The sequence below is a fragment of the Nesoenas mayeri genome, assembly GCF_963082525.1.
Source record: "Nesoenas mayeri genome assembly, chromosome: 1".
NCBI lineage: Eukaryota > Metazoa > Chordata > Aves > Columbiformes > Columbidae > Nesoenas > Nesoenas mayeri.
In genome coordinates, this window is record NC_137541.1 from 51,559,770 (window position 1) to 51,586,532 (window position 26,763).

The following is a 26,763-nucleotide window of genomic DNA, read 5'->3' on the forward strand; positions in this document are numbered from 1 at the left end:
ATGGTGTATAAAGCCAAGAATTGGCTGCCTGGTATCTGCATTTGCTGAATTCCTTGGTTATATATATCACAACAAGCCTGAAATGTCTAATTATGTCAGCAAAAGCACATCCTGGTGATCCTTATCATCAATGATACAAACCACAGAAACAAAATTACCAAAAAAAAAAAAAGCAAAGAGTAAATGCCTGCCTTTATTTAAAATACGTGATTGTTATTGAAACTACTATGGACAAATAAAGATTTCTACAGATTTTAAAGCCAGAAATCATCTATCATTCTATAAAAAAGACATTTCAGAAAGTTATTGAGTAAAAAAAAATAGAGGAATTCAATTTATAGCAGAAAGACTTAGGAAAAAAACACAGTGAAATCGAGAAAATGAACTTAAAAATCCTAAAATGTATAAAAATGTAAAAGACATAAAAGCTCATAATTTACAGGTGAGGACAATTTATGTCTGCAATAATTTTCACATTAGAATTCCTATTTATCGCTGCCCTTGTTTCACGACTTACCTTTTGAAAGCTGTTTCAGCCAAACTCAAGTTACTGGTCACATTATACAATAATGGACTGAAAAGTAAGGTTATGTGACATCATATGAGATAATCCAGTGACTCCTTCCCTTTAAGGCTATAGAAATGTATGAATTCTATTTGCAATTCTTAGCAACCTTAATATCCAGCATATAATGACAACATGGGAGTCTTTAGTATGCTTCATTGGCTGTGACAATAAGGCAAAGAACACAGTAACATTTCTGAAGTAAAAAAAAATAGTCCCAAATCATTACTAGTTTTTAAAATGTGGTATTTTCTAACAGAAAGTCTCTTTGTATTCTTCAGTAACTGATATGTTTGTTATCAACCTATTATCTCATTTAATTTTTCTTTAGTACTTCTTCAATGTGTTTAAACACACTAGCATCTTCAATGGTTGGTGTTATCTGAAAAGGAAAAATATATGTAAGCATGTCATAGTAGATTGCTGTTTTTAAACAGTAAGATAGAATTTAGTAGAGAAAATGTTCTAAACCTAGCCTTCAAAAGCAATCAATAAAAAAAAGGTATCTGGAAAGGTCTGCAACATGAAAGTAAGACACAGTATGATGTGCTACCTGATGTCACAGACCAGTTGCAGAATGGTCTAGAGAATTGAAACCATGTTGTTGTGTCTTTGGATGTGCACATGTGCCCGATTCATTAAAGCACATATCTCCAGCTTACCTTGTATGGCTTTCCACTGACGAGTGCAGAAAGAGCCGAACGTGGTATCTTGCCAGAACGAGTTTTTGGTAGCTGTTTCACAAACACCCCCTTCTGGAAAGCTGCTACTGGACCAATGGTAGTTCTAACTCGCTCAACAATTTCTTCCAAAATCTTCCCCTCTTCTGTCTTTATACCTAGTGAATAAGCTCATATCCTTTACCTTTTCTGGGACTTTTGCAAGTCTCAGTAACATTAGTAGCATTGAGCTCTCACCTTCTCTCAGTACACACAGGGCAAAGGGAACGTGTCCTTTTAAAGCATCCTCCTGGCCCACAACAGCACAGTCTGCCACACCATGATGGAAGAGAATACACTGAAAGACAGAAAAAAAACCCTAAGCACAATAATAATTGAACATCTCCGTGAAAAATTCCATAGGCATGGACATAAGAAACAGACTTCTTTCTTATGTTTTGACAGCAAAAAGTATTTAGTCAGTACACCTCAGGATTCCAATTACACATGTTGCAGATGCACACATGTGTATACTTTCACACACACTTATGTGTAGTTTTCAAAGAAACATAGAAATGAAAACTATGGCAGCACAAGATACAAATGTAGAACAAAGCAAAGCTGATTTCCTTACAGCTTTGAGAGAGTATCACATCTTTGTTTTTGTTAGTGAGATCTTTGCTAGAACAAACAGCATTAGTCTAACATGAATAGCATAGAGTTAAGTATGTGGAGCGAGGACCAAAACCACAGAAGCACTCCTACTACAGGGCTATAAAGTCATATTGATTTTTTTCTCTCTGACTCTTTCATTCTTTGTTGGCATAGTTTCAACCAAAGCCAAACACAGGCGCAATCTCAGCTTGCAGCCAGCCTAGTTTAGCTCACTTTCTTGCAAACATTAGTTCTCAGCCTCCTTAGACAAAAAAGGGAATTAAACCAGAGTCCCCTCCTTCCTACTACACATTTACACAATTATACAAGTGATGGACAGTAGCACTAGTATCTAAAATTCTCTTTTAGGAAAAAATGTGAGAGATTCTCTTTTCTTTCCAATTAGCCAGCTGAGGTTCTCCCTTCCTGGAAAAATGTCACCAAGATGTCTCAGTACATACTGAGAAGTGTGTAACTAAGTCTGGGACAAAGTTGGACTTATGATACCAGCAGCTGTGTATCCACTTCCAAAGCAAGGGGCTCTTTTCATGTATATATCAGTGTCGCTTTGGGCATCTTGCTGTCAACAATGCTTTCAACATATCCTCTGTACTCAGCCACAAAGAGGACCTAACGCATCCTACACAAAAAGGCCACACAGAGATCACATAATGTGACTGTGCATATTAATTTATTTGTGCATACAAGGACTATATGTTTGCCAATAACAGATCTTAACAGACTGTGCTGTCAAAATCAAAGGCAGTGGGATGATTGAAAGGAAGACTAACTAAAAGAATCTTTAAGAATAATTATTTGTTTGGGGCAGGGAGGGTGGGTTTTGTTTGTTTGTTTGTTTTAAGTAGGAATGCCACCTTTGCATTGGCTACTCATAAAATGGCATGAGCAAGAAGACAGGAGAGAAAAAAACCTGAAGGAAAAGCTGAATCACTGCTGTTCCATTTAACAGAAGGGAGGCTCTTGAGTGACTTGATTGTGAAATCTACGGTGGAAGGAACAATTCAAAGGTTCTCCCATAACGCATCCTAAATGCAGATTTCACCATCCTTAAGATTTGTAGCCAAAACAGGAAGCAAACACCATCCTTCTGTCCCAAGCCACTACAACACACATCAAGTAGTTTTTAGCAAAAGAAATCTGCACAGAGTGTTTCTGGCACACTTTGTTGGACAGAAGCTACACTCATTTCACAAACTACAATCCCAGAAGTTTCATGTCTGTTGCCTCAGATAGGCAAGATTTGATTTGTGCTCTTTCAGAAAGGGACACGGCAAGCAGGGACACCAGAGATGCAAAGACAAGAGAAATGGATGGATTGACATAAGCTGAGGTTACCACAATGGCCAGCGTTCACTAATCAGCAAGGTAAACGGGAACATCTCCTGCACTGCAGTAAAGATGGAGCCTCAAGGATACTAATTGACACCTTAGACAAAGAAACTAATTGTTTGGAACATAATGAAGATGAAATTCTTAGTCAAAGGAAAAACTTGTTAAACTTACAATGCGGCTATAGCGTAAATGTAGATAATATACTTGCTCAACAAGGTGACTGTCAACTAGAATGGCGATTCAATGAACCTCTAATTCTGTATTTACTGATCTTACTGAAGAGCTAATCGTGGTCTTGATAATGCTTTCCCATTTAACTAGCAATTTGCTGTGCATGCACAACAATCTTGGGGTTTAGCTTTGTTCAAAAGGTGAATAGAAAAGCTTCTAGAATTTCATAGTGATGAAACATTTTTTGTTTATAGGGGAAAAAAAATCTAACTAGCAGGGAGAAAAACAGAGACACTGAGCTCAGGATGATCATTACGAAGCTAATACAGTTGAGGAGGTGTTTCAATTAATCATTTGTTATATCAGCTTTGGATTCAGCCTGAAGCGAAGAAGCAACACCCAGCCCTTGGGCAGCAGAGCAGTAAGGGGTGTGATGAGATTCCATGCTGCACTTTAGCAAAGCAACACCAAAAAACGACTTCAAAAGGAAAGAGGTTTAAGCAGACTGAAAGCCACTTTTATGGCTTCATAAATCCAAGTCAAGGCAGTGACTGGTTCAGCTCCCTGGCTGACCCAGCCTCAAAAGATTGCCTGTGTTTGTCTGAATTTGTTCACTTCTGTATAATCCAAATTTCTTCTATTCTATTTAAAGTTTTCTCGCCTTTAAAAAAAAAAAAAAATCACTAGACTAATAAACAATGTAAAGCAAAAAATGACTAATAGATTAGTTTGTGATTCAGTGAACAGTTAAATTCAGAGTTCTTAAAAGTGTGGTTTTGCCTTGCACATGCCCAGCACACTTTTTCCTGTACTCCCTGAATAAGCAATTGATATGTCATCAGGGAAATTTGTAACTGGCAATCAATCACAGTGGTTCCAGAGAGGTGAGTGAACAATGATACGAAATTCAGATACTATTATGAACTGCACTATTTTCAACTTTTTGAGTTGCATGGGTATTAGATTAATGACTTTCAATTTAACAGCAGGGGGGGGTTTTAACAGAAATTTTCATTGTTCATTTAGCACTCCTCATACAATAAGAGACAAAACAGCTCTCAGGAAACTGTGAAAGAAACTCTTCAAATCAAGAAAAAGCACTGAATGTGAGCCTACGTGAACTAAAAACTGTATTTTAGGAATAAAAGTTTCTACTCCTGACAAACTACAGTAGCTGGTGAAGCTACGTCGCACACTGATCCTACATTATCTTTATGTATTCCCAAATAAATATGTTATCAGAGCTTACAGGAATGCTTTCCATGCTACCATGGTGCCCCTTAACTCCACCTGCAAACATCAAATCATGCCTGTTCTATCAATCTCATGGTACAAACGGCTTATTGTTGACTAAGTTTATTATGGTCTTCGAAAGCACCTTAATAGGAAGACCTGAAACAATTAATGTTTTTGATAAAAGAACCAATGCAAATGTAATCAATAAAAAGCAGATAGAAAATGAGAGATTTTGTGAGATTTTTCAACTTTTGCCCTTCTATTTTACTGTCAGGCAATGCTCACCTCTTCAATCGCACCTGCAGAAATTCTGTGTCCAGCAACATTGATCACATCATCAGCTCGAGACAGGACATACAAATAGCCATGTTCATCCATATAACCTGCATCCATAGTATCGTAATATCCCTAGATACAACACAACCAAAAGTAAACTCAGAATCAGTACTAGGAACATCTGTCCATGTCCCGTGAAACCAACAAACAAAAGTGATTGTTTCAAATATAATACTTTTTCAGTGCCTGACAGATTTAATTCACGAACATTTTTCACCATTCTTCTGTCATTATATACCACACAGCTCTCTTTCCAGAAAAAGGTTTTGTAGTCTTTGTTAAGACAGAACAGAAGACAATACATAAACCTGGATATTTTCCTACTCTGCTTTCTTTGACCCCTGACAGCCGGGAGAAGGAGGTTGCCTGAATCTACACATGGAGAATGGAATTGTTACAATACAATGAGAGTCATCACATTGCCCCCAAAGATATTTCTTCTTGCTGGATGCAAACAGACATCAACAGCAGCATGATGGAAGAGCACACGGAAAACAATTTGCTTGATTATTTTGCTCATTTACTTTTCTTGAACAAAGTCTTCCATTTTGGACATGCACATAGGACCAGTCTATATATTTCTATAAGTCAAGGAAGAAGTCAGTCTTTGTATAGTTCATCTGACAAGGAAACAATTCAGTAAGAAGCCTCCAATGTATCTACATGCACAGTGGTTAAGTGCATATATTGGACTGATAACAGTTAAAATGACTGCACGTCAACAGCAGTAGTGTATTTGAAGCTATGCTAGTCTAAGGTTGCAATGCTTTTATCTTTTATTAGATCAAATGCTGATTTTTAGGCTCAGAAGCTTGAGGTTTACTTCTGTTTCAGATCCTAAAAAGAAAAAAAAACACAAATAAAACCAAAAATAACACAAACGAAAAACCAACCAACCAACGAAAACCAACAAAACCAGAAATACACCACAGTGTGCCCAAATGTTTAAAGTATATATGAAGAAGCTTTCACCTTGAAATGTTTTTAATTCTGTAACACATATATCAAAGATGTTCCACTAAAATAAGCTATGATAATTTTTAATGTTATCTAGTTTCAATCTACTGTTACTAAGTTCTGCAGGATTACCAAAAGTTTATATAATTCATTTTGTAATTCTTACTGGAAATTTTTGGAAATACAACTTCTGGAATGTTTCCTGATTTTCCCAAAGACCTGAGAATGCTCCAGGAGGCAAAGGCAACCTTAAATTAAGAAGAGCAGAGGGAAGTAGTTAGAAACATAGATATAACAGGTACAACTCATACTCTCCATTCATACTTTATATTCAGATAAATAATCATAGGCTATACAATCAGAAAACACTTCTGTTTAATAATATGCTAATAACACATCAAAAAGAACACATACATCTGTTGTGATCACATGCATATAGCGCTGAACTGTATCTAGACCCGTTTTATATAACATAAACATCTCTCACATTCAGCAAAATAATGTTTGGTCTAGTAAACACCACATGCTGTATTATGAACTTGTTATCAGTGTTCAGTTTTCAATCCTTTCCAAGGATTAAGTATCTGTCAGAAATGTGTGGGTATATGCTGTGATACAGACGATTTCTTTATTATAGGTGTCTCTTTCTCTAACACACATACACACTCACAATGCAAAGACATGAACTGAATTATCAGACACACAGATCTTCAGTTTCTGTAGAAAGATATAATTCAAATTACTTCAGTCATGGGAATCTGAATATTTTTTTTAGTTTTATTTTAGCAGTGCATGATATTATTGGAATTATTGGAGGAATTCTTTGAAAGTGTACTGATGAGTCACTCAGAACTTTCTGAAATAACTGGACTTTTTTTTTTTTTGAAGAAGTGAAGCTGCTAAGTTTTGAATGGCTTTATTAGCTGAGTTTTCAATGCATACTATACACCCATTCTTCAACCAAGGATATGTGCATGACAAAATATGGGACACTCCACATACCTATCTGCCAGAAGAAAACAAGCTTTAGAAGTCTCAGCTAACAAAGAAGCAGTTGTTTTCTCCCTCAAAGCTCTGACAGGGTTAAACAAAGCTTACTTGAACTGCCCAAGACACATATTCAGGCATCTCAACACAAGGTTTATGAAGCTCAACTGTAGTAACAATGAGAAAACGTGCAAGCAAGGATATTTATACAGATAAAATCATAAATGCTTCATACAGATTTTGCTAGCGCATGTCTGCATTCCTAACAAACAGATTTTTAGCCAAGGGTATTTTGTTTTCTACTCTGCTAGTGCCCCTATGACACCAAAAGGCAACACCTCCAGCTGTGAAACACCCCTCTGTAGCGTAGCAACATTGACATAGTTACAAGTCTACTGTGATGTTCAGGTCACAAGAAAACGATGCAACCAACTCAATGACATTTATTCACCCTGGGGAACAGAAGGCTCTGGGGAGACCTTACTGTGGCCTTTCAGTACTTAAAATGGGCCTGTAAGCAAGATGGGGACAGACTTTTTAGCAGGGCCTGTTGTGATAAGACAAAGGGTAATGGTTTTAAACTAAAGGAGGGGAGATTCAGGCCAGACATAAGGAAGATTTTTTTTTACAATGCGGGTGGTAAAACACTGGCACAGGTTGCCGAGAGCGGTGGTAGATGCCCCATCCCCAGAAACATTCCAGGCCAGGCTGGATGGGGTTCTGAGCAACCTGATCTAGCTGAAGATGTCCCTGCTCATTGCAGCGGGGTTGGACTAGATGAGCTTTGAAGGTCCCTTCCAACCCAAACTGTTCTCTGGTTCCATGCTTACATGTACAAAAAGAATAATTCTCTCTTTCTATATATAGAGGTAAAGCCAGAAATGCCAAGACACTGCCGGGGCAGTCACCAGGCTCCAGGAGGGCAGCTTGGCCTCCGCCCATCTGGAGGGAATTCACTGGCCTATTTTAAGCCTTCCAAGCTTAGTGAGCATCCTTCTGATACACAAACATGACGTATAGAGTATTTGCCTTGAAAAAAATAAATCAGAAAAACAATATATTGATCCTAGTGTTTGTGTATGTAGGAGTTTAAAAGAAAAATCTCTTGTTTAGACTCAAGAAAAAATGCTAGAGAATGGCAGTTACTATGGTTGCTGCCTGGTTGCTAATAGCATAGAAGTTCGTAACTGCCTCCATCATTGAAAATTTCGCACTTTAAATTTATTTAACAGTCTGAAACATCCTTGTGATAGGAAAGAAAAACTCATATTGACAAAGTCCTTAATAATTTCTCCACAGCTCTATTAAGTACTTCACAGTCACTACACAGAAGAATCAATTTTACTGCTGAAATCAGAAAAAAAAAAAAAAATTTCTTTGTTTAACTGTAATTGTTTAGAAATCTAAACATACCAGTATGCAGCACATCACCAAAAATATAATCCTTCCACCATCTTGTTTTTTGGTTGTTTGGTTTGTTTGTGGGTTTTGGTTTTGGTTTTAAAAGTGAATTGCAATGATAAGTGCATCCACAGTGTACATTTCATGAGTCTATGGAATCCATACACCTGAACTACTGGCTACCACAGGTATCTCTATAGTGCAATCTGAAAATGTGCCTCCATGGCTTTCTGTAAAAGATTACTTGCAGTTAGGACTCCATTCCATCTATGAAGTAAAAAACTGAATGCTGTCTTCTATGTGTCCATCTTTCAGGCAAAATAATTCCAGAGTAATGGGCACATACAATTCTTCTGTGATAATAAAGTTCTTAGCATCATGACTGACTAGAATTTTTAGGTGCTAGGCAAACACAAATAATTAATAAAATTAATAAAGGTAAAATTCAGCTTCCCAGAACATAATTACATGTATTGGAATTTTGCCAGGACATTAGGATTAAAATGCTCAGAGCCAAACACACCTCCATCCCACTGCTGTCATGGGGAATGCTGCCATGAATTCCAAAGGGAGCAGAACTGGATAATAATCATGTGAAAGGAGCCAAAAGAGAGAAAATCAGATAGCCAGAAAATAACAGCAACCTGAAAGCCAATATCTCTTCCTTTCCTCAGCCCTTCCATAAAAATGGAACATCTTTAGATGTTGGGTTTGAGTCTGGGTATATGTTTCCCTAGGAAACATAACACACACACACCTATAAAAGTTCTATATTTAAAAGCTGTTGCATCTTTGTCCAAACATTGAGTTGATACTCAAGGCCTTTTGGGGTTATTTTTATCAAGGTGATATATTACCAAAAAATGCCAGCTATACATAAGTGAGCATGACTGACAGAGACATGATCCTGCTTTCCTTTCACAAGCAACAGGAGCACAGAAGACCAAGACAGAAGGAGGTAGACTCCTTCATCACCATTTCCGCAATTTACAAAGAGGTTGCTTTGCTTGGTTTCCTTTTGGGAGGTATTTACTTTATTTCTCTAGTTTTTCTCTCATCCTGCACACCAAGCCACAAACCAGCTGGTGTTGAGCCTTGGCATCTGTTATCAGTTTAAACATAAGCCCTCCCTTATGCTATTCTTGCTTGGGTTTTTCATATGGTCCTAACTCTGGCAGCGTCCTCCATCTCATCATTGCTTCTTCCTTCTAGACAGTGAGGAGCTTCAACAGATACAAATTTAAGACAAGCTTGCCAGGTTTTTCTAAAATACAAATGTGTTACCAGCTACACTGGATCAGGCTAACTACACCCAAGTCATCCCATATAACTAGCAAAGAATAGGCGCAGATTCAAACCCAGGCAAGGTTCAAGTCAAAAACCTACACTGAGCTGAATCAATGCACCTGAAATTGAGAAAAGTTTACCTTTGGATTTCAAACTTCAAAAAACACGTATAAGTGTGAATTGTGATCTCAGTCATGCCAATTTTTCATCAGTAGAGCAACAGCAGTACAAATGATGCTATTCTCCATTTACTCCAAACAAATTAAGGTGACAATTGCAGGAATACAGATCCAGGCCCGTTTCTCATTTCAAGGTTGAATACATTTAGAACAGCATCAGGAAAACCAGGTAAACTGTGTAAATTAATGATATAAATTATACGGGTTCAATTTTACAAAGATCCGCTCTGGCTACGTTTTACAAAGATAAGAAGGTAATTTCAGTATAAAGTGGAGAATCTAAAACAGATTGGGTGAGCTTGGCAGCTCATCTAGCTTGCAGTAAAACTCTGAACTGCTTTCACAGTAACTGTTGTCTGCTGGAGAATTTTAAACACCAACTATTATTTTTTTTTTAAGCATTGTTTTACAGTTTGTTTATTTTTTCACACATTGGTGGCTGACCTTACACAGAACAGCCCACCTTTAGCTTAGCCCAAGAAAATCTGAGTCTGTGTGTCACGTCCTTTCAGGACACCACTCATCACAATGATGTAAGATTCCTTGTTGACAGAACAAAGCAATTATATAGACAGCACTCAAAAGGTAATTTACAGAGAAAAGCAGATTTTAGAAAGTACGAATGAAAGTGAAAAACTTTCATGCTACCTTGCTGAGTTTCAGAAAAGACACCCCTTTATTTTATGGCAGACAATGGTACTCACAAGCTGTTCATTACAGCCAGTCAAAGCAAGCACAAACCATTGTTAAATGAGTTTGGGCTTGTGAATGGAGCTCAATCATCTCGACTGGCAGCTATATTATTACTCAGCATTTATGTAGTGCTGCACATAAACATCACTCTTAAAATTTCTGATTGCAAGTTCAAAAGTCATCTGGAATCTAGAAGCTTTTTCAGATACAAGGAACAACGATAATGGAAAAAGGGGGGAGAACGCACAACAGAAGAGAGAGCATCTCAAACAGTCACCTCTGCACCAAATATTCATTCAATTAGCTGAAAGAGGTCCCACAGTGTGGATTTTGCAGAAAAATAAATCTATAGTTTAGTGGGGAAGAGAGAAAGCATCAAAAAGGTTAAAAGTAAAGAAAGTTCAAATGCTACTCACATGTACATAGCCAGGAATCTGTTAGAAAACCCACCTTTGGTCAAACTGCTCCTGCATCAAAAAACCTACTCATTCTCTTATTTGTAAAGGGAAAAGACAAAGCTGACAAAAAACATGTGGGAGGCTGGCAGAGAGAGAAATCTTTTGCACAGATTCATCATGATCATCTAATCTGACCTCCCATATAACACAGTTTAAAGGATATAATCTACTAAATCCTGTCTCAAGCCTGTGACTTTTGGTTAAATGACACTGTGTCTTTAAGATAGATATTCAGGTTTGACCTAGGGGTGTCAAAGAAAACCACCATATTCCCAAGAATTTGTTCCAATGGTTTTAATATTGACTGCTAAAATTATGTGTTTTACTTCTCATCTAAGTATATCCAGCTTCAGCTTCCAATCTCTTTATGCTGGATTAAACAGCAGCCTCTGAGAGATGTCTTTGCCCCGTAGCTATTTCCTGACCTTGATAAAGTCATCACTTAACTGATCTTGGATAAACTACATAACACAAGATAACTGTAAGTTTCTTCAAGGCAAGTTTTCCAGCACTCAAGTCACTCTCATTCATATTTTCTCCCAAACCCAGCCAGTTTCTCAATAGCCTTTTGAAATATGGACATAAGAACTGACCATAATGCATTAATGGTTTTACTACCATCATATCCACAGGTAATAAAAACAGCTCCATTCCAGTTTCCCTACTGAATAAAAAGGGATCATATTGCCTGCTTAGTTACACTAGCAGCTACATTTCATTCAAAGATCTTGTGTTTTCGGAGGTTTATCCACTGTAACATCAAAAGCTCCTTTGAAAGTGCTGCTTTTTAGAGTGCTGTCCTTCATCTTCTAAATCTAGCAAATTTTCACTGTTCCTAGGTGTATAACCTTTACTTACAATAACATATTCCAAGTGGTCTATGCAAGATAACACACTTTCTTTACACTGTTCTACAAGCAACAGTTTTCTCCCTCCAGCAATCTTCTTGAGGACAACCACTCAGACGGGTCTGCAACCGGCCCTCTATTACGCTGACTTTAGTTTTCTGCTACCTTGTGTCATCTTTTTTTAATTTTTTTCTATTTTAAAAATCAATAGGAAGCCATTAAACACGACTTGCAAGATGGCAAAGCACATCATTAAAATGACAAAAAATAAAAACAACTCAAGCAATGGAGATACAGCTTAATCCCCTTCAGACACTGTCAACAATCACACATGAGAGAGACATTTCTTAAAGTGTCTAAATACCAAACTGAGTTTCCCACTGCACTAGACTTTAAATGGGATTTCTCTTTGCTAATCCTCCTTATGAGAACAGACAGATTTGAAAATTCTGATGGCTAATCATGATTACATACACACACATACACATATTTTCAATTGTGTATTAATTACAAGCAGGTCAGCACAATGCAAGCAGAAGTGTGTCACCAAATCGGACTAGTACTGCTAATGGAAATGGAGGTCACTGCTGCTATCATTTTCACTTCAGAAAAAGTCCTTGGTTAATTATCTTTCATATCCAAAGATTCTATCTCAAAAAAAAAGTAAATTCAGAAACAATTCATACAAGCCCACCCCCACAAGCTGCAGTCATCTTTATTTTCCCTTGCCCTTTCATTATCACCATTGTGACACTGTATTTGATTACTTTATCCTGAAAGACTTGTGAAGTCAAAAAGATTATTGCATTGTCCAGGTAAATTAGCCTGGATGAGAGTTCTTGTGAGCAAAGATCTTTCCAAAGGGCACAGACACACAAAAAAAAACCCCAACACACCAGGTGTCAGTTGGCAGACGAGTAAAGAAAAGAATCTACTTGGGGCAGAAAGATGGAATAACTACGCTGTTGCAATGATATTTTAAATACTATACTTATTAGCACTGCAGGCCTCAAGCAGCCCCCAAAAATCTTTACCAGGAGTTAGACTGGGATAGAAATAACCAAAAGCAGCAGTAAATCACTTCCGCACAGCCGGTATTGTAGGCGGTGTGTGGCCACTCTCCTTTCCAAGAAAGGACTGAAGGCTATTTCTCAACTTGCATACACTGCAGATAAAACAAACACGTGCTTTTTTTTTTCTCTAAAATGGTAGATACACCATATTTTGCTGCTGAGTGTATGACAAGAGTAATAGTGAAAACTACCCTGACATTTTAATCTAGCAGCACAGGGACATGTCCCTAGGAATGAGAAACAAATCCTGCTTGTGACAAGGATCATGCCCACTATTTTTGAGGCGTCTTTACTGAAAACTAGCCCTAATAAAAAAATGAAAAGTTTTATAGCTAAATAGCTGCTTAGCTGAAAGAAGATAGAAAATGTGATGCCTTAACCTAACAAACACAGATTTTAATGACTAAAAAATGACTAAACACTGCAGCAAATTGTCATTTACCAGAATGAAATCTGGAACAAAATGTTACGGCACTGTGAACCATATATCCTAAAACTAATTTCTGTTAATTTCTGCCCACAAATTCAAATGTCAGAAGTGTTAAAAAAAACATAATGGGCCTCCTAAAGTTCATCAATATCTTTGCCTTGTTTTCATTTTTTTGTTTGTTGTTTGTTTGAGTTTGTGTGGTTTTAGGTTTTTTTGTGGAGTGTTTGTTAAGCTGCAGAATGAATTTTAAGAGATCCTATTGTTTCAAAATATTAAGTCAGCAAAAAGACTGAAGGAGAAAGAGGGGTGATATTTAACCTCTCTCAGAATCAGTTTCATAATGACTATTTTAATGACACTATGTAATTTCTTCCCCAATGCTCTCCTCTCTATATCAGAGTGGATATTACAATAAATATGGACATGATAAAATAATAGTGTCCCTATGCCGCTACTCTTTCTTGAGTGATCCAATGCAAGAAAATCAACCAACCAACACAAAACAAACAAAAAACCACAACCAACCAACAAAAAATTCCCCCTTTTCTCCCCTATCAATTTCTTTGCAGCAAAAGTCATGCTGGGCAAGATAAAACAAACAACAACAACCAATCAATACATAAACACTTTGGTAATGCCTTAAGATTAATGCCTAAATGTGAGGCCACATTAGGAAAGAAAAATTCTGGCTTTAAGAGTTTGACAACCCAAACAGGATCTTCTAATATGGTAACATCCACTCCTGACAGGCACTTAAAGATAGTAATGACTCAGAAATGCATGCACACATCTGTCAAGATTACCCCTTAGTAGATCTAATTCAGCTTGTTTGGCAGAGTTGCTAAGGATGGACTTAATTTCACTTCACTTTTGCAAGAAAACGCTGGGCACATGCCCCAAGCTATAATATGTGTGGCACCCTTGCGATCACTGGAGAGAGAGGAGCACATCTGGAAGGTGATATATTCCATTCTAGTTGAATGCCTAAGACTGCTAGGATCAATTTTCTGACAAAACACCTTTCTCTCTCTGCTGATTACAAGTCTACATTTTATTATGGCATCAGGCACTACGGAGGTGAGAGCTTTGGAAGACAGGCCTCCACTCTGACTTGGATCACTGATACTGGAAACCAGTTTGCTAAAGGCTGAAGCAATTTTAATTATTCATACTGGGCAATGGAATGAATGCACAATCTCACATGTGCCACAGGAAAACTTTGCCTAACCATGAGTCTGCTGATTCAGGGGAGATCGCATGAGCCAGTGTGTCTTGGTGGCTTAGCCTGAGATGCTAAAAATTAGGCAGGGAATAGACTTAATCCTGAAAACAAACATCTGTGTCACATGGTACAATAACTTAATGTGAAACTATCTTATTCTCCACAGCGGTCTGGTGACATGAGATCAGTAGTACAGCTGAGCAGAAAACGTTCGCACCTTGGCCGCCCTGACTCCCAGGCAGGCTCTACGCAGCCTGTTCACAATTTTAGGGCTGGACATTTGCAGCTCACTCCAGTGCCTGCAGCTCTTGCGTGTCTTATCTCCTGCTCACGGGGCCAATGCCTCAAACCTCAACTAACTTCTCTCTTAAATAACTCATCAAAGTTGGTACACACACTTTGACTTTTGCTAGAATATCAATTCACTGAAAGTTAATGCTAATCTTTATATTTTCTTCCATTCATCTAAGCATGCAGTGAAGACTCTGAGTCACCACAACTCTCCTAAATTTTTCCACAAAAGTGGATCACATAATCATACATAGTTTAGGTTAGAAGGGACCATCAAAACTCATCTAGTCCAAACCCCCTGCAATGGGCAGGGACATCTTCAACTAGATCAGGTTGCTCAGAGCCCCATCCAGCCTGGCCTGGAATGTCTCCAGGGATGGAGCATCTACCACCTCTCTGTTTTACCATCTTAATTGTAAAAAATTTCTTTCTCATCTCTAGAGTGCATTTCTTCTGGGACTTGTATTTACAGGCAGATAGGAAGTGTTCAGAACTGAAGTACTTTATATGACTGAAAACAGAGGTGGTTATAGCTAACACATTAATCACAATGTAGGTATCTGTCTTCGAAAAATGCCATTTGCCTAAAAGCCTGTGGAATGTCCAGAGTACAGAGCTGTTGTGGGCTGTGGGGAGCTATCGAGCTTTACAGAAGGAAAGGTTCTGGCAGAAGGTAAGATAAGAAAAATGTAATTGATGTTCACAGTGTTATCTAAAAAGAGGCCTCTCTATCTCAGAAAAGGTGCTAAGAAAGGTGTACTTTCAGAAAGAATATTATAGCTTATGGAACTCATCTGATAGGAGTCTGGTAAATAGGTACTAAAATCACCTATATGATTAACAGCAGTGTGTGTTTCTTCCTTTCTTTCTTCCTTCCTTCCTTTGCTGGAGTCTTTTCCTGTATGTATTTTGTCTAAGTACTACCACAGCTGAACAGTTTGTTTCAAGCAAAGCACATGCAGAGACATCTTGCTGTTTTTACAGAGATCAGAAAACACACATTCTCCCTCTAGGAATGTGCATTGCTTCAGATTAGGAGATAGTGCATCACACCAGCAAATCAAAGCCTGTAAATCTGTACTGCTGTACTGTTTCACTAAACCAAAATACAAAGTGGTGAAGAGAATGATTTAGGATCTTACACATACATCACAACAGGAAGGCTTCATCCTGTGCCAAAAGGCTGATAATTAAGAAAATGGTAAACTTTGCTGTAGTCTAAGAAAAAAAAAAACCAGCAATCTACACTCACAGAATTTCATTTGCAATATTTCAGCATTAATGGACATAAACATTTCTGGCAGTTTGGCATCAGTATCAGAGCCAGCCATTCTTTCAACCCTCGTTACTTCAATTATTCCTCTTTAAAAAAACTTCAGTCAAAAGACAATACATGTAGGAACCTCCTCATAACTGTAAGATATTTAGTTTGCTTACTTTACCACAATATTTCCCAAAGTATTTGCCTTCACTGGTTCCTTATTTTCATCCAGAATCATCACTGTTAAAAAAGTAATATAGGAAGAGAACTGTTAAGTAGTGTATTTTGAGATGGAAGGCATTGTCTTCATGAATATCAACTTATGTCACACTTCAGAATGGAAATACACCAAGCAACAAAAGGAATTAAGTAATTTGGGAGTTCCAAACTGGATAATCTCTTGACTTTATTAACATTCAGCTTTAAGTACAAAAAGTCTTAAATAATTCTTCTTCTTTGGGAGCAGAAATAGCACAATGACCCAAAAGGCAAAAATATAGAACTTGAAAATTAAAAGACACCTTCAAACTGGAAAATATAAACTTCCAAATAGCAAAGGGCCCTTCAGATACATGACAAATACAAGAAAAAGTGTGCAGGTAACATGAGTAAGAAATAACAACTAAGATTACTGGAGGCTAACTGAGTTAATGAGAGAAATACTATTAGCAGTAAACAGTGTGTCTGGTTTGCAAAGGCTCTCAGGAGAATGAGAAGATCCTCCCCAGCTGACAAGGCTTATTCTAGCACAAAGAGTTAAAGTAACTCATGAACTACCCAAAGCCACACAGCGGGGTAATTCTAGAGTACAGTGAAGAATCCAGACGTCCCAACAGAAACCTTCTCCCTGGGTGACACTGGCCCATCACCTTCAGTGAAAGCACCATACCCTGGTACAGGGCTTTCTGAGGAAGAAAGCCTGAAACAGCCTCTCCCATGAAGTATCTGGGAAATCTGCTACAACCACCCATTCCATCTGATGGTGTGGGCATAAGGAAGGAATGGCAGGTATCAACTTGGCCCATGATAAATGGAATTAAAGAAAGTGAAATGACTTAACCATGGAAAAACAGGGAAGGAAGGTTTTGACAGACCAGGCTGACATGGATTTAAACACGTGCTTTTTGAAGCCTGCCCAAGCCAAGAAAGCAATGTTCAGCTGGATCTAAATTACTACAAATAATCTTACATTCTGCATTAAAAAGTTCCAGAGGAAATGGGGAAAAGAGGATGACAGACTTCTGAATAAAACCCTGCTAAGACTCTTATGAGTAATATCACATCCTCCCTGCCCAAAGAATGCCAACATCTGTAATTTACTATTTCTAGCTGAAGCCACTCCTTCAAAGAGAATGGTAATTTTTAAGTAATGGAAGAACCTGCTGAAAGCCATGGCTCAGCACATAGACACAAGCAAGTACACAATGCCAGTTTTACAAATCAGTGACTTGGAAGGAGTAACTGGAATAGGAAATCAAAAGGATGAATAGGCACATAGAAGGCACTTCTGAAAAACAGCAAGAAGGGCATAAATAAAACAATTTATAGTCTGTAAACATATTTTTTCTTAAATATTTTTAGAAGGTGTGAGAACGTATTATCGTTAGATTTGGAGAATTTAGGCTTAGAACGCACAATGAAAAAGACCCACTCACATGTAGCTTTTAATGCTTTTTTTTCCTATTTCTTCCATATTTTCATTATACTAAAGTAAAATCTAATCAGTTTATTATAATGATTTTATCAAGGTAGCAATTCCAGCATTTATTCTCCTCTTTGTAAACAGTGTATTTCAATGTACAAACATTTAGGGAAGGAAGATATTACACTGCTCACTCCTGAATTACTGAAGAACGGACTTAATTCTTCAAAATATGGGACTGGCTTCAATTTGAAAAAGTGGAATGAAATTATCTGGAAAGGGTTCAAGTAGATCAAAGGGAAAGCTCAATATAATGTCTGACTTAAGGCAACAGATCTAGAAATTAATATGGTATCTTGATTCACTTTTAAATGCAGTTTATGCCACTGCACTTCAATGACATGTCTAAGTACTGCTTTTATTCTTTGTATTCTAAAAATCAGCAAAGCAATAAATTATTTTAGCAATTCTGTGACAGCGAAGAATTTGGCTGTATTAAAAAAAAAAAAAAAAAAAAGTAGGTTTTGTAACTTTCTATTTATAGCGCAGCATAAATACAACAATTTTAATTAATGTAGCAACAGCAGCAAAACAACATCAAAACAGAAGTGGGTGACAGCAAGAGAGTGGCCAGTACAGAACAATTTCAAGATCCACTGTTTTATGAATGGCTGCATTACAGGCCACAATTGGCCTCAAACCAAAGACTGAAAGGCATAAAGCTCTTTCCTAAATCTTCAGTCAGTTTGAGTCCTTATGTTTTCCTTTTAAGGCACGTTAAATATATTTCCTGCATTCTGTTTGAATAAATTCTTTACTTACGCTAGGCCAAATATTCCAAAAAAAGTTGTAGGAAATTTTTATATTCTTGCCTCTCACACTTTTTTCTAGGCATGTCTATCATCTGATAGCATGTGTGATGCAATTACATGCTTTCACTCTTCCCTATTTATTACAATTCTGGACAAAATTCATGGCTTCGTCTTAACATTGTTTTTGAGCTATTGCTTGTCTTCTTGCCATGATTGTAAATACCAAAACCAGAGCTGCTGAAAATATTTATTTTCTTTCATATTCATTTCCACGTGGAAGTATTAGAAGAAAAAACAGCTCAGCTCTTTCTGCCCCATCATGTGAGAACTTTTCCTGAAAATGGTTTGATCTTTAACGTAATTATTTTTCAAACTTCAAGTAATTCCTGAAAACTGTGTCAAAATCAGGATTCCCAGGTATGAAAATATTTTTGCATTCTTAATTCTGTGGCTCTGCATGCAAATACCTTCCAGACAAGGGGTGCTCTTCCTTTTAATGTTGGTCCATAGCCTACCATTTCTCCCAGATGGAAATAAAAATGCTCCACAAGCACTGAAAGGTAAGGTGCTAAACAACTGCCTCAAATATGAGCCCATATACCATAAAACTGACTTTGATTTCCTTCAAAAAAGCATAAGACTAGTTCAAATGGAAGATTTCCATCCTTGCCAAGCTGTTTCCTAGCTCACTATGATGTATTTGTGGAAGACACAGACCTTAGTAAGAATTTTCTTTTAAGTGCTTCAGCATACTTCTCATAAAAATTGTAGGGCCAAAATAAAATCCAATCAACCTAATCAATGTGTCCCTGAGACACAATTATTTCATGTAGATCTCCAAAACCAACATTATTTAGTCTCTGAAAACACAGCTATAACAGAACAAAGTGCAAGTTATAGCAATTACTTGCCTAGTTACCATTCCATTTTTGCTGATGGTTATTACTAAAATTTTTCTTCCTGATTTGCCAATACAAATTTTACAGGTGCTCTTATTTAAAACAGCGCAACTGTAGATAAAGCCTTCAAGCACAGTATTTTTTCGTAACTTTGCTAAATCCAGTGCAGAAGTATGTACCAGCCCTTTCATATAAATAAAGGCAGGAGTAGTTGATCAATTTTCTTGAACACAATTCTGAATTTTCTTATTTAGACTCACATTCCAGAACACAGAAAAAAAAAACAGAGCTTCCTGTTACCAGAAGGGGGACAGTAAGATTGTAATTTGCCTTCCTTTTGAGATATGAAAATGAAAGAGCGCTTACTCAGGAATGTAAGCAATAAACTTTTGTAGCAGAATGTTTAGCAGAGTCTTACCGTTGTATCCTGGCACTGGTTTTCCTGCCTGCCCAGGTGGAGGTGTCGTAGAGTTCCCCAAACCAATACAAGAAGCAGTAATTGCAGAACCAGATTCTGTTAAGAGAACACAGATATTGTCAGTTAAGATTGTTCTTAGTGTCATTAAGTATTTATTGGCTCCAAGTTTTGCTTCTAGTTCAGCACATCAAAATAATACAGTGAAATAAAAATCTCAGACAAACAATGGAAGATTAAGAATTCAGAGGCTTTTATGTTCTGTCTAATTAAAGTTCATTACAGAAATTTGCATTATTCAAAAGGGAACTTTATCCATTCCACATAACACAGAATTTAGGCTTAGAACGCACAATGAAAAAGACCCACTCACATGTAGCTTTTAATGCTTTTTTTTCCTATTTCTTCCATATTTTCATTATACTAACGTAAAATCTAATCAGTTTATTATAATAACTTTATCAAGGTAGCAATTCCAGCATTTATTCTCCTCTTTGCATTCTGCATTACACCTGTAATCTATTCTGCTGTGGGTATAAGTGTTGTAGGAAAATAGGAAATTTGGATTTTAGGCCTGTATCAGTGTTATAAGCTGTGCTGCTAAAGCTGCAAGCCTCAGCTTGTCCCCTGTATAGCCCTTGCCCAGAACCATGAGCCTGGTTACCTTATGCTTGCTTTGTACCCTTAGACATTGATAAATGCTATTCTTAGGTTTGCTGATTTCTGTACTAGACTGATGAACTATGGATAACAAATGAGACAGGCAGAATTTCAAAGCTAGCCATGCAACCGAAGGACTTTTCGTTCGGTACTTGGCAAGTGGAACATGAAGAAAGAAGTGAAACCTGCAGACCACTGGGACGGAAGGAACCTGAAGACATTGACAGTGATAGACAGTGATAAATTTTGCTTAGTTGCATAATACCTGTTAGAACCCTATATAATGACTAGCTGTATGGCTGTATGATTGTCACTCTCTGAGGAGGTGATCCAACCCTGCTGTTCCTGCGAATCTTCTACAATAAATACTGCTCAGAGTAACCCACGAGAGTTCGAGTCTCTCTCCAGCACCTTCCTAATAACCTTTTTCAATAAGCTTACACAACACCAGTAAGAAATAGCCTACAACAAAGCCATTAGATACTGTGTAGGATACTTCAAGGGTTATTTCACAAGCCAATATACTCAGGAAGCATAAATTCCAGGGAAAAAAAAAAAAAAAAAAGGAAAAGAATAATCAGTCCATTCTTGATTATCTTTTCCCTGTAAAGCAATATCAAAGTGTCTGTTGTTCTACTTTGGAGCGAAACATTCAGAGGTTTGGAAGGTGAATAAATGCCAAATCTCCATGAAAATATTGGTCAGAAAAATCAGAGAAGAGATGAACTGGGAACTGAAAGATCGTCCTTGAATTGGGAATTGTGGGATTTGACAGATATTTCTAATCAAGACCTCTCAATCAAAAACCCTGAGGGGAGAGGAAGAATCTGAAATTTCTGAAGATTTTTTGGATTTGCCTGACTCTCTAATATGCTGCTAATAAAAACAACATAAGCTAGAAAGGAAACTTCATCATAGTAATTTATCTGTATTTGTGCCTGCTTTTTGAACAACAGTGAATAAGACAATGAATTTCCAATTATTGTAACCAAGAATCACAAGTTCTAAAACTTTGTGAATAGGTGTTTATAATTCCTGCTATTTCTTCTATTGTCTTCTCAACTACCGGTGGATATATCATTGTCATATTTACCCAGTGCTCTGATCTCTGAGTGGTATATTAAGTTCCCATGTGTCAGTAAGACTTCTTATATACATGGAAAAAAATGTGCTTTTTTTGGTGCTTGGACCAGATATTAATTCAGAGATGGAATCCCAAAAGCATTTGCTCTTTGTGTTAGGTTAACAGTTTCTGAATACTAAAGATTCCCTTACAATGCAGAAGCACAAAGGAGAGCCGTCAAAGGATAACATGAATCTTTGTGATGTACATTTCTTGGGAAATCAATGCATATCTGCCAAATGGAATGCTGGATTGAAATATCAATTTCACAAACCTATTGGGAAAAAGGAACTCCTTTCCAGGACAGCACGTCTTATGACAGAAAAAAAAAAAAGTGGTTTGATTTGGAAGTGGAATTCCTTTCAAAATCCTGCTGAAAATAAATCAGCAGTGTTCAGAAGAATACAGAAAAATAAGTACTGATGATAAATTTTCTTTACCAATTATGTGTAATACAAGTACTGTGTGGCCCTTTAATATATGTCCAATAGATAAAGTTGATCAAGAATCTTTGGTTTCAATTAAGGTTGGTTTCTTTACAATTCAAGTTAGGACCTATATGCCAGTAGCAAGACCCAGGTCTGAAAGTTAAAACAGCAACAGTTTGAAGAAAGACAATGCTTGTCAAATGGACGTTGTACTGAGTGCTTCAAAAGGATGGGCCCAGTTGGAATCACTATATCTTTGTAATTGAGTCCATCCTTTTGAAACACCCTGTATTCCACCTACTCCTTACATCAGGTTTCTGAATGTACAGATGGGCATCCCTTACCTGACATTCACTTGTTTATAGCTGCAAATTCTCTGAGATTAATGCACAGCATCTAGACAGATTCCCAATGCTGAAGTTTTTAGGCACTTGCATATTTTTAACAGAAGGAACACAACAGTAGATCTGTGTTCCAGTCAGTCCCTCCGGCAAACACTTAGGCACTAACCTTCCACTGACTGCGCTAGCAAGTTAACTCACCCTCTGGCTGTAGTGGAAGGGTTTTCAGGGACAACTGGATCATAAAAACAATTTCCTTTATGCATAACACCTTATAATGTGACAATGAAACAGCTATTTGGAAGAGCAATGTTTCACACTGGAAGAGCAATGTTGCACAACTAGTCTGGTAAATACATTCAACATCTGCTCTAAGTTATAATAGGATGAATATAGATACCTCTGAGAATAATGAAAAGCACTTAACTGAGACTTGGAAGAGAGAGTTAGTGAGAGATCATATTAAAATCATAGCTGTTAAAGTGTCCCAAGTCCCTCTTTAGGTTTTCACTCTCATGGAGAGGGCTGATGTAAATAGCCCCTGAAATTCAAAGATGTGACCTTCTTTGTTTTGTCCCACTCTACATCTGTGCGAAAGATATTATTTTAAAGATATTTCAGTATTACTGAGCTACACTGAACACTTGATGAATAGGGTGACATAGGCATTTCTGTCAGATCTGTGCCTCTGAAAGTAATTCTTATGCCAGAGAAGGTGCTATTGACATAGAATCAAAATGCGCACTCTCTTATGAGCAGCCTGTACACCAGACTTCAGTCATCAGAAAGCTTCCAACTGCCCATGTGCCTGACTTGCAGAAGCTGCACTCTGCCAAATGATGCAGAGCAACAGATAGCAAGTCCTGTGCTCAAAATCGTCTTGCTTGTTCACAGTCAACAGTCAAGTTCAATCAAAATAAACAGATCTGAAATAACTCAAGACTTTAAAGATTAAAAACGCCCTGTAACACTTACATTCCTGATAGATTATAATTTCTAGACTGTGTCTCATGTTCTTCAACATAATAGACTGTCACAATGCTGAAATATTGTGTTTTCTGGTAGGAGGTACTTATGGAAAATACACTGTATTCTGACAGGACTATTTGAGTTTGGGCTGCACTAAGTGAGTAATGTAAGGCTGCCTGCCTTGAATTTCCTAGGATGCAATGGATAGACACTAGAAGCATGCAAAAGAGGTGGGAAGTTGTTATGTAGCAGGAGAAAAAAAAAGAAGAAAAAGGAGCAACCGTCATACATTAACAAATTAATGAATGCAATAAATATATGAAATTCTCAGTGTAGCAGTGCTGTTTTGAGCCATTCTCTTGGCAAAGCTGTCACTTTGGTTGAGAGCAATTAAAGGAATTACTACAGCAGAAGAGAGCACTGATAAAAATAAGAGGAGGGTCTATGGAAGGTAAAAAGCTTAGGCAGCAACTGATAACAAATCCATCCACATAGCAAGAATGCAGCTCTGAAGAAACTAAGAAATTCCTTTCACATGGTCCCTCCACACACTCGTCATTGTAATTGTGCCTGAAAGGGTGGAATGAAGAACCCACTGAAGCTACAGCAATATGCTTTCTAGTACAGCAACAACTACTGGGCATCCAGAAACAGAAAACCACAGTACTAGGTGAATTACAGCACTCAAAATCTGCATCAGAGCATACCATACTGCTTCCTTATAATAAAACCAAATCTAACACACCACAGAAATAATATGTACTGGGAGGGTCTTGAATATTCAGGGACCAGGTCATCAAGTATTCACATAGACTTCATTTCCTTCATCCTTTGGCATATGACTGTGCACAGCAAAGAACGTTTCCTAGTCAGTTCATCATCACTGAAACCCAAGCAAGTTTCTAAGTCTCTCACTGCAGTAGCAGTAGGTGGCCTCACTCACAACTTCTGATTGAACACTGCTAACCCTGACAAATTCTGTCTAGGCAGCCATGCTGCAGGCTGGTAGATCAAGCACTGCTTTAGTCTTACGCTTACTAGTCTTGTAAGATAATTGGAGATAGTCGTTTTAGCCTCTGTACAGTACAGCTCAGCCATGCCCTCTGCAAGGACTCAAAAATACCCACTGTATAATTTTGCCATGAACTTTTCTTCATCTATTCTCTGGAACAAATCTGCACTCTCTGCAGAGCTCCAGGTTGGTGCATGAGACATGGTACAGTATTAATGTGTAGAATGACCAAGTACACCTGGCTAGTGCTGAGTATTTAAGTACAAGCAGTCTGAGGCTAAATTTCAACCAACACTAAAGGCGATGACACCTGGCTACTATTACCGCATGGCACTAAAGGGCACACAGGAGAAGAGGTCGGATAATCCCAATACAAAGCGATGTGTGATGCTGGGCTGTCAGCTGGCAGACTGCCACAAAAGTCCACAGCTGCACCCACATTGTCAGTATATGTTGATATGCCACGATTTTTGCCACCTCCTAAGAGTAAAGACTAGTGAAAATTACTTTTCAGTTCTGTGATCATTATATCATGAACTTCCCCATCCATTTTACTCATTTCCTCTTCATTTTGCTTAAGCCTGTTATCAAATGAAGTATAATTTAATGGCAGAGCTTATATTTATTGAAATTCTCATTTTCTAATAAATTTAGCAGGGTACTGCAGTAACTCGTAACAGAGAAGCGAGAGGAGCTGCAAGGAGACAACAACAATTGAAGAATCTGGAGAACTGTAAATTCTTAAGGATTCCCTGATTCAGTTTTACCAACTGTCAGAAAGCAAGTATAAAATTAAATCCAATTCACACATTATGCACAATTAGGTTAGATTAAAAACAATCTGTCATCCTAAACTCTGAAAGGCTTTGCTGGCTGGTAGTGAAACTTCAAAAACTCTTTCATGCATCATTTGGTATTTCATTTCACCCCTTATTTCTGAGGAGTATGACAGATGCAGCAGAAAAACTCTTGAATAGTGATGGTAATTATCATTTATTTTTCCTCCACCTGATTTCATTCTTAACTTATTCCTCTTGTGAATTAAGCATCAAAACAATAAATACCAGGTGCACACAAAATGCCAAAATATGGTAAGCAAGCAGCAGGGTTCTATCTTAGCAAAACCCACAAGAAATATCGAATTTTAAGTGAGGTATGCAAGCTGAGTGATTTGCAATCAAGATTTTAATACTTGTTTTATATGGAGCTTTTCAGCTCCTTACAAACTTAAGTAAAGCGAGGGTAAAAAACATGCAGTAAACCAACTAGAAAGAATTTCAGTTAAGACTTTCTTGCTCAAACTTTATTTAGAGAGACTATCACATTTGAAGCATGACCTTGTCCATCAGGATGCTTACAGTTTAATTTACATTCATTTGGCAGAAGATCAGAACAATTTGTTACCTTGAGGTGGGATGGCTGCAAAACATGTTCGTTCATCCAACTGGTACCCTACAAAATAGAGTGTAAAACCTCCACAAGCTAACTGTAAGCCTCATGAAAAAAGTGTTTTTCACCTATTCTTCACATCAAAATGAAATTAAACTTGACCTTTCTCACTTGCTTAAATTGTATGCACAGCCTCAAAAAAACTCCACTTCACTGCTTAATTTTATTCAGAAACTATAATGTAGAAACTTCAATCACAAAACATGGAAAAGAGATATAAATAGGAAATGAACCGATCAATTTTTTAAATGGTGACTAAGGAAACCAGAAAGATCAGTTAATTAAACAGGCTCTCCGGTACAGATATATTTGCATAATAGGACCAGTGCACTGCATAGAATCTTGCTTTTTCTTCTGGTTATGACTATTTGCTGTTCAGTATTCACTTCCACTTGAAGTTCCCCTTATTCTCTATATTCTTTGTTGTATGGCAGCACCAAGGGTGCTCAATCATCAATGGGGCCATACACTACAGACACCACAGAAAATAGTTACTGTCTGAAAGATCAGCACAGACAAAAGCCAAAAGGGACAACGATGTGACAGCCGTATTCATTTTCATTATTCACTGTATGAAGAAGGATGACTTTGTAATTAAAATGCACAACTGGACACTGCACAGTTGACTTGAGCTGATTTAAATGCACATTAGTGAAGATAACTATAAAAAAACATGTCTCATTATCCTCCTACGCTTCGGTTGTACATTTCCATCTATGTTTTTCCTCCATTTTGACATGAAACTGGATTGAACTGATTCAGATTTAGAAAAAAAAAAAACTAAACAAAACAAAGGAATCTTTCAGCCAGGTTAGTTTCTGCCTAAATCCACGCTCCAATTCTGCTCACCACATGGCCACACACATGGTAGGACTGGCCTAAGAGCAGGGGTACCTGGGCAGTGCAGAGATGAAGGAGAGATGATGCTCTGCTCCACTCCCTCCTTCACTCG

The 26,763-nt window shown here is 37.5% G+C and overlaps 1 protein-coding gene across 1 annotated transcript in view; it reads right to left on the reverse strand.

The window, feature by feature from the left end:
• Positions 1-881: 881 nt before the first annotated feature.
• Positions 882-26,763, reverse strand: part of ACSS3 (acyl-CoA synthetase short chain family member 3) — a gene marked incomplete at both ends in the record, with an annotated part of 82,647 nt that continues 56,765 nt past the window's right edge. The window contains 7 exons of the mRNA XM_080363738.1: positions 882-947; positions 1,228-1,403; positions 1,483-1,582; positions 4,924-5,046; positions 6,098-6,179; positions 16,238-16,301; positions 19,833-19,928. Of these exons, the coding sequence (XP_080219864.1) occupies positions 882-947; positions 1,228-1,403; positions 1,483-1,582; positions 4,924-5,046; positions 6,098-6,179; positions 16,238-16,301; positions 19,833-19,928 (707 nt within the window). The remainder of the gene's footprint in view (positions 948-1,227; positions 1,404-1,482; positions 1,583-4,923; positions 5,047-6,097; positions 6,180-16,237; positions 16,302-19,832; positions 19,929-26,763) is intronic.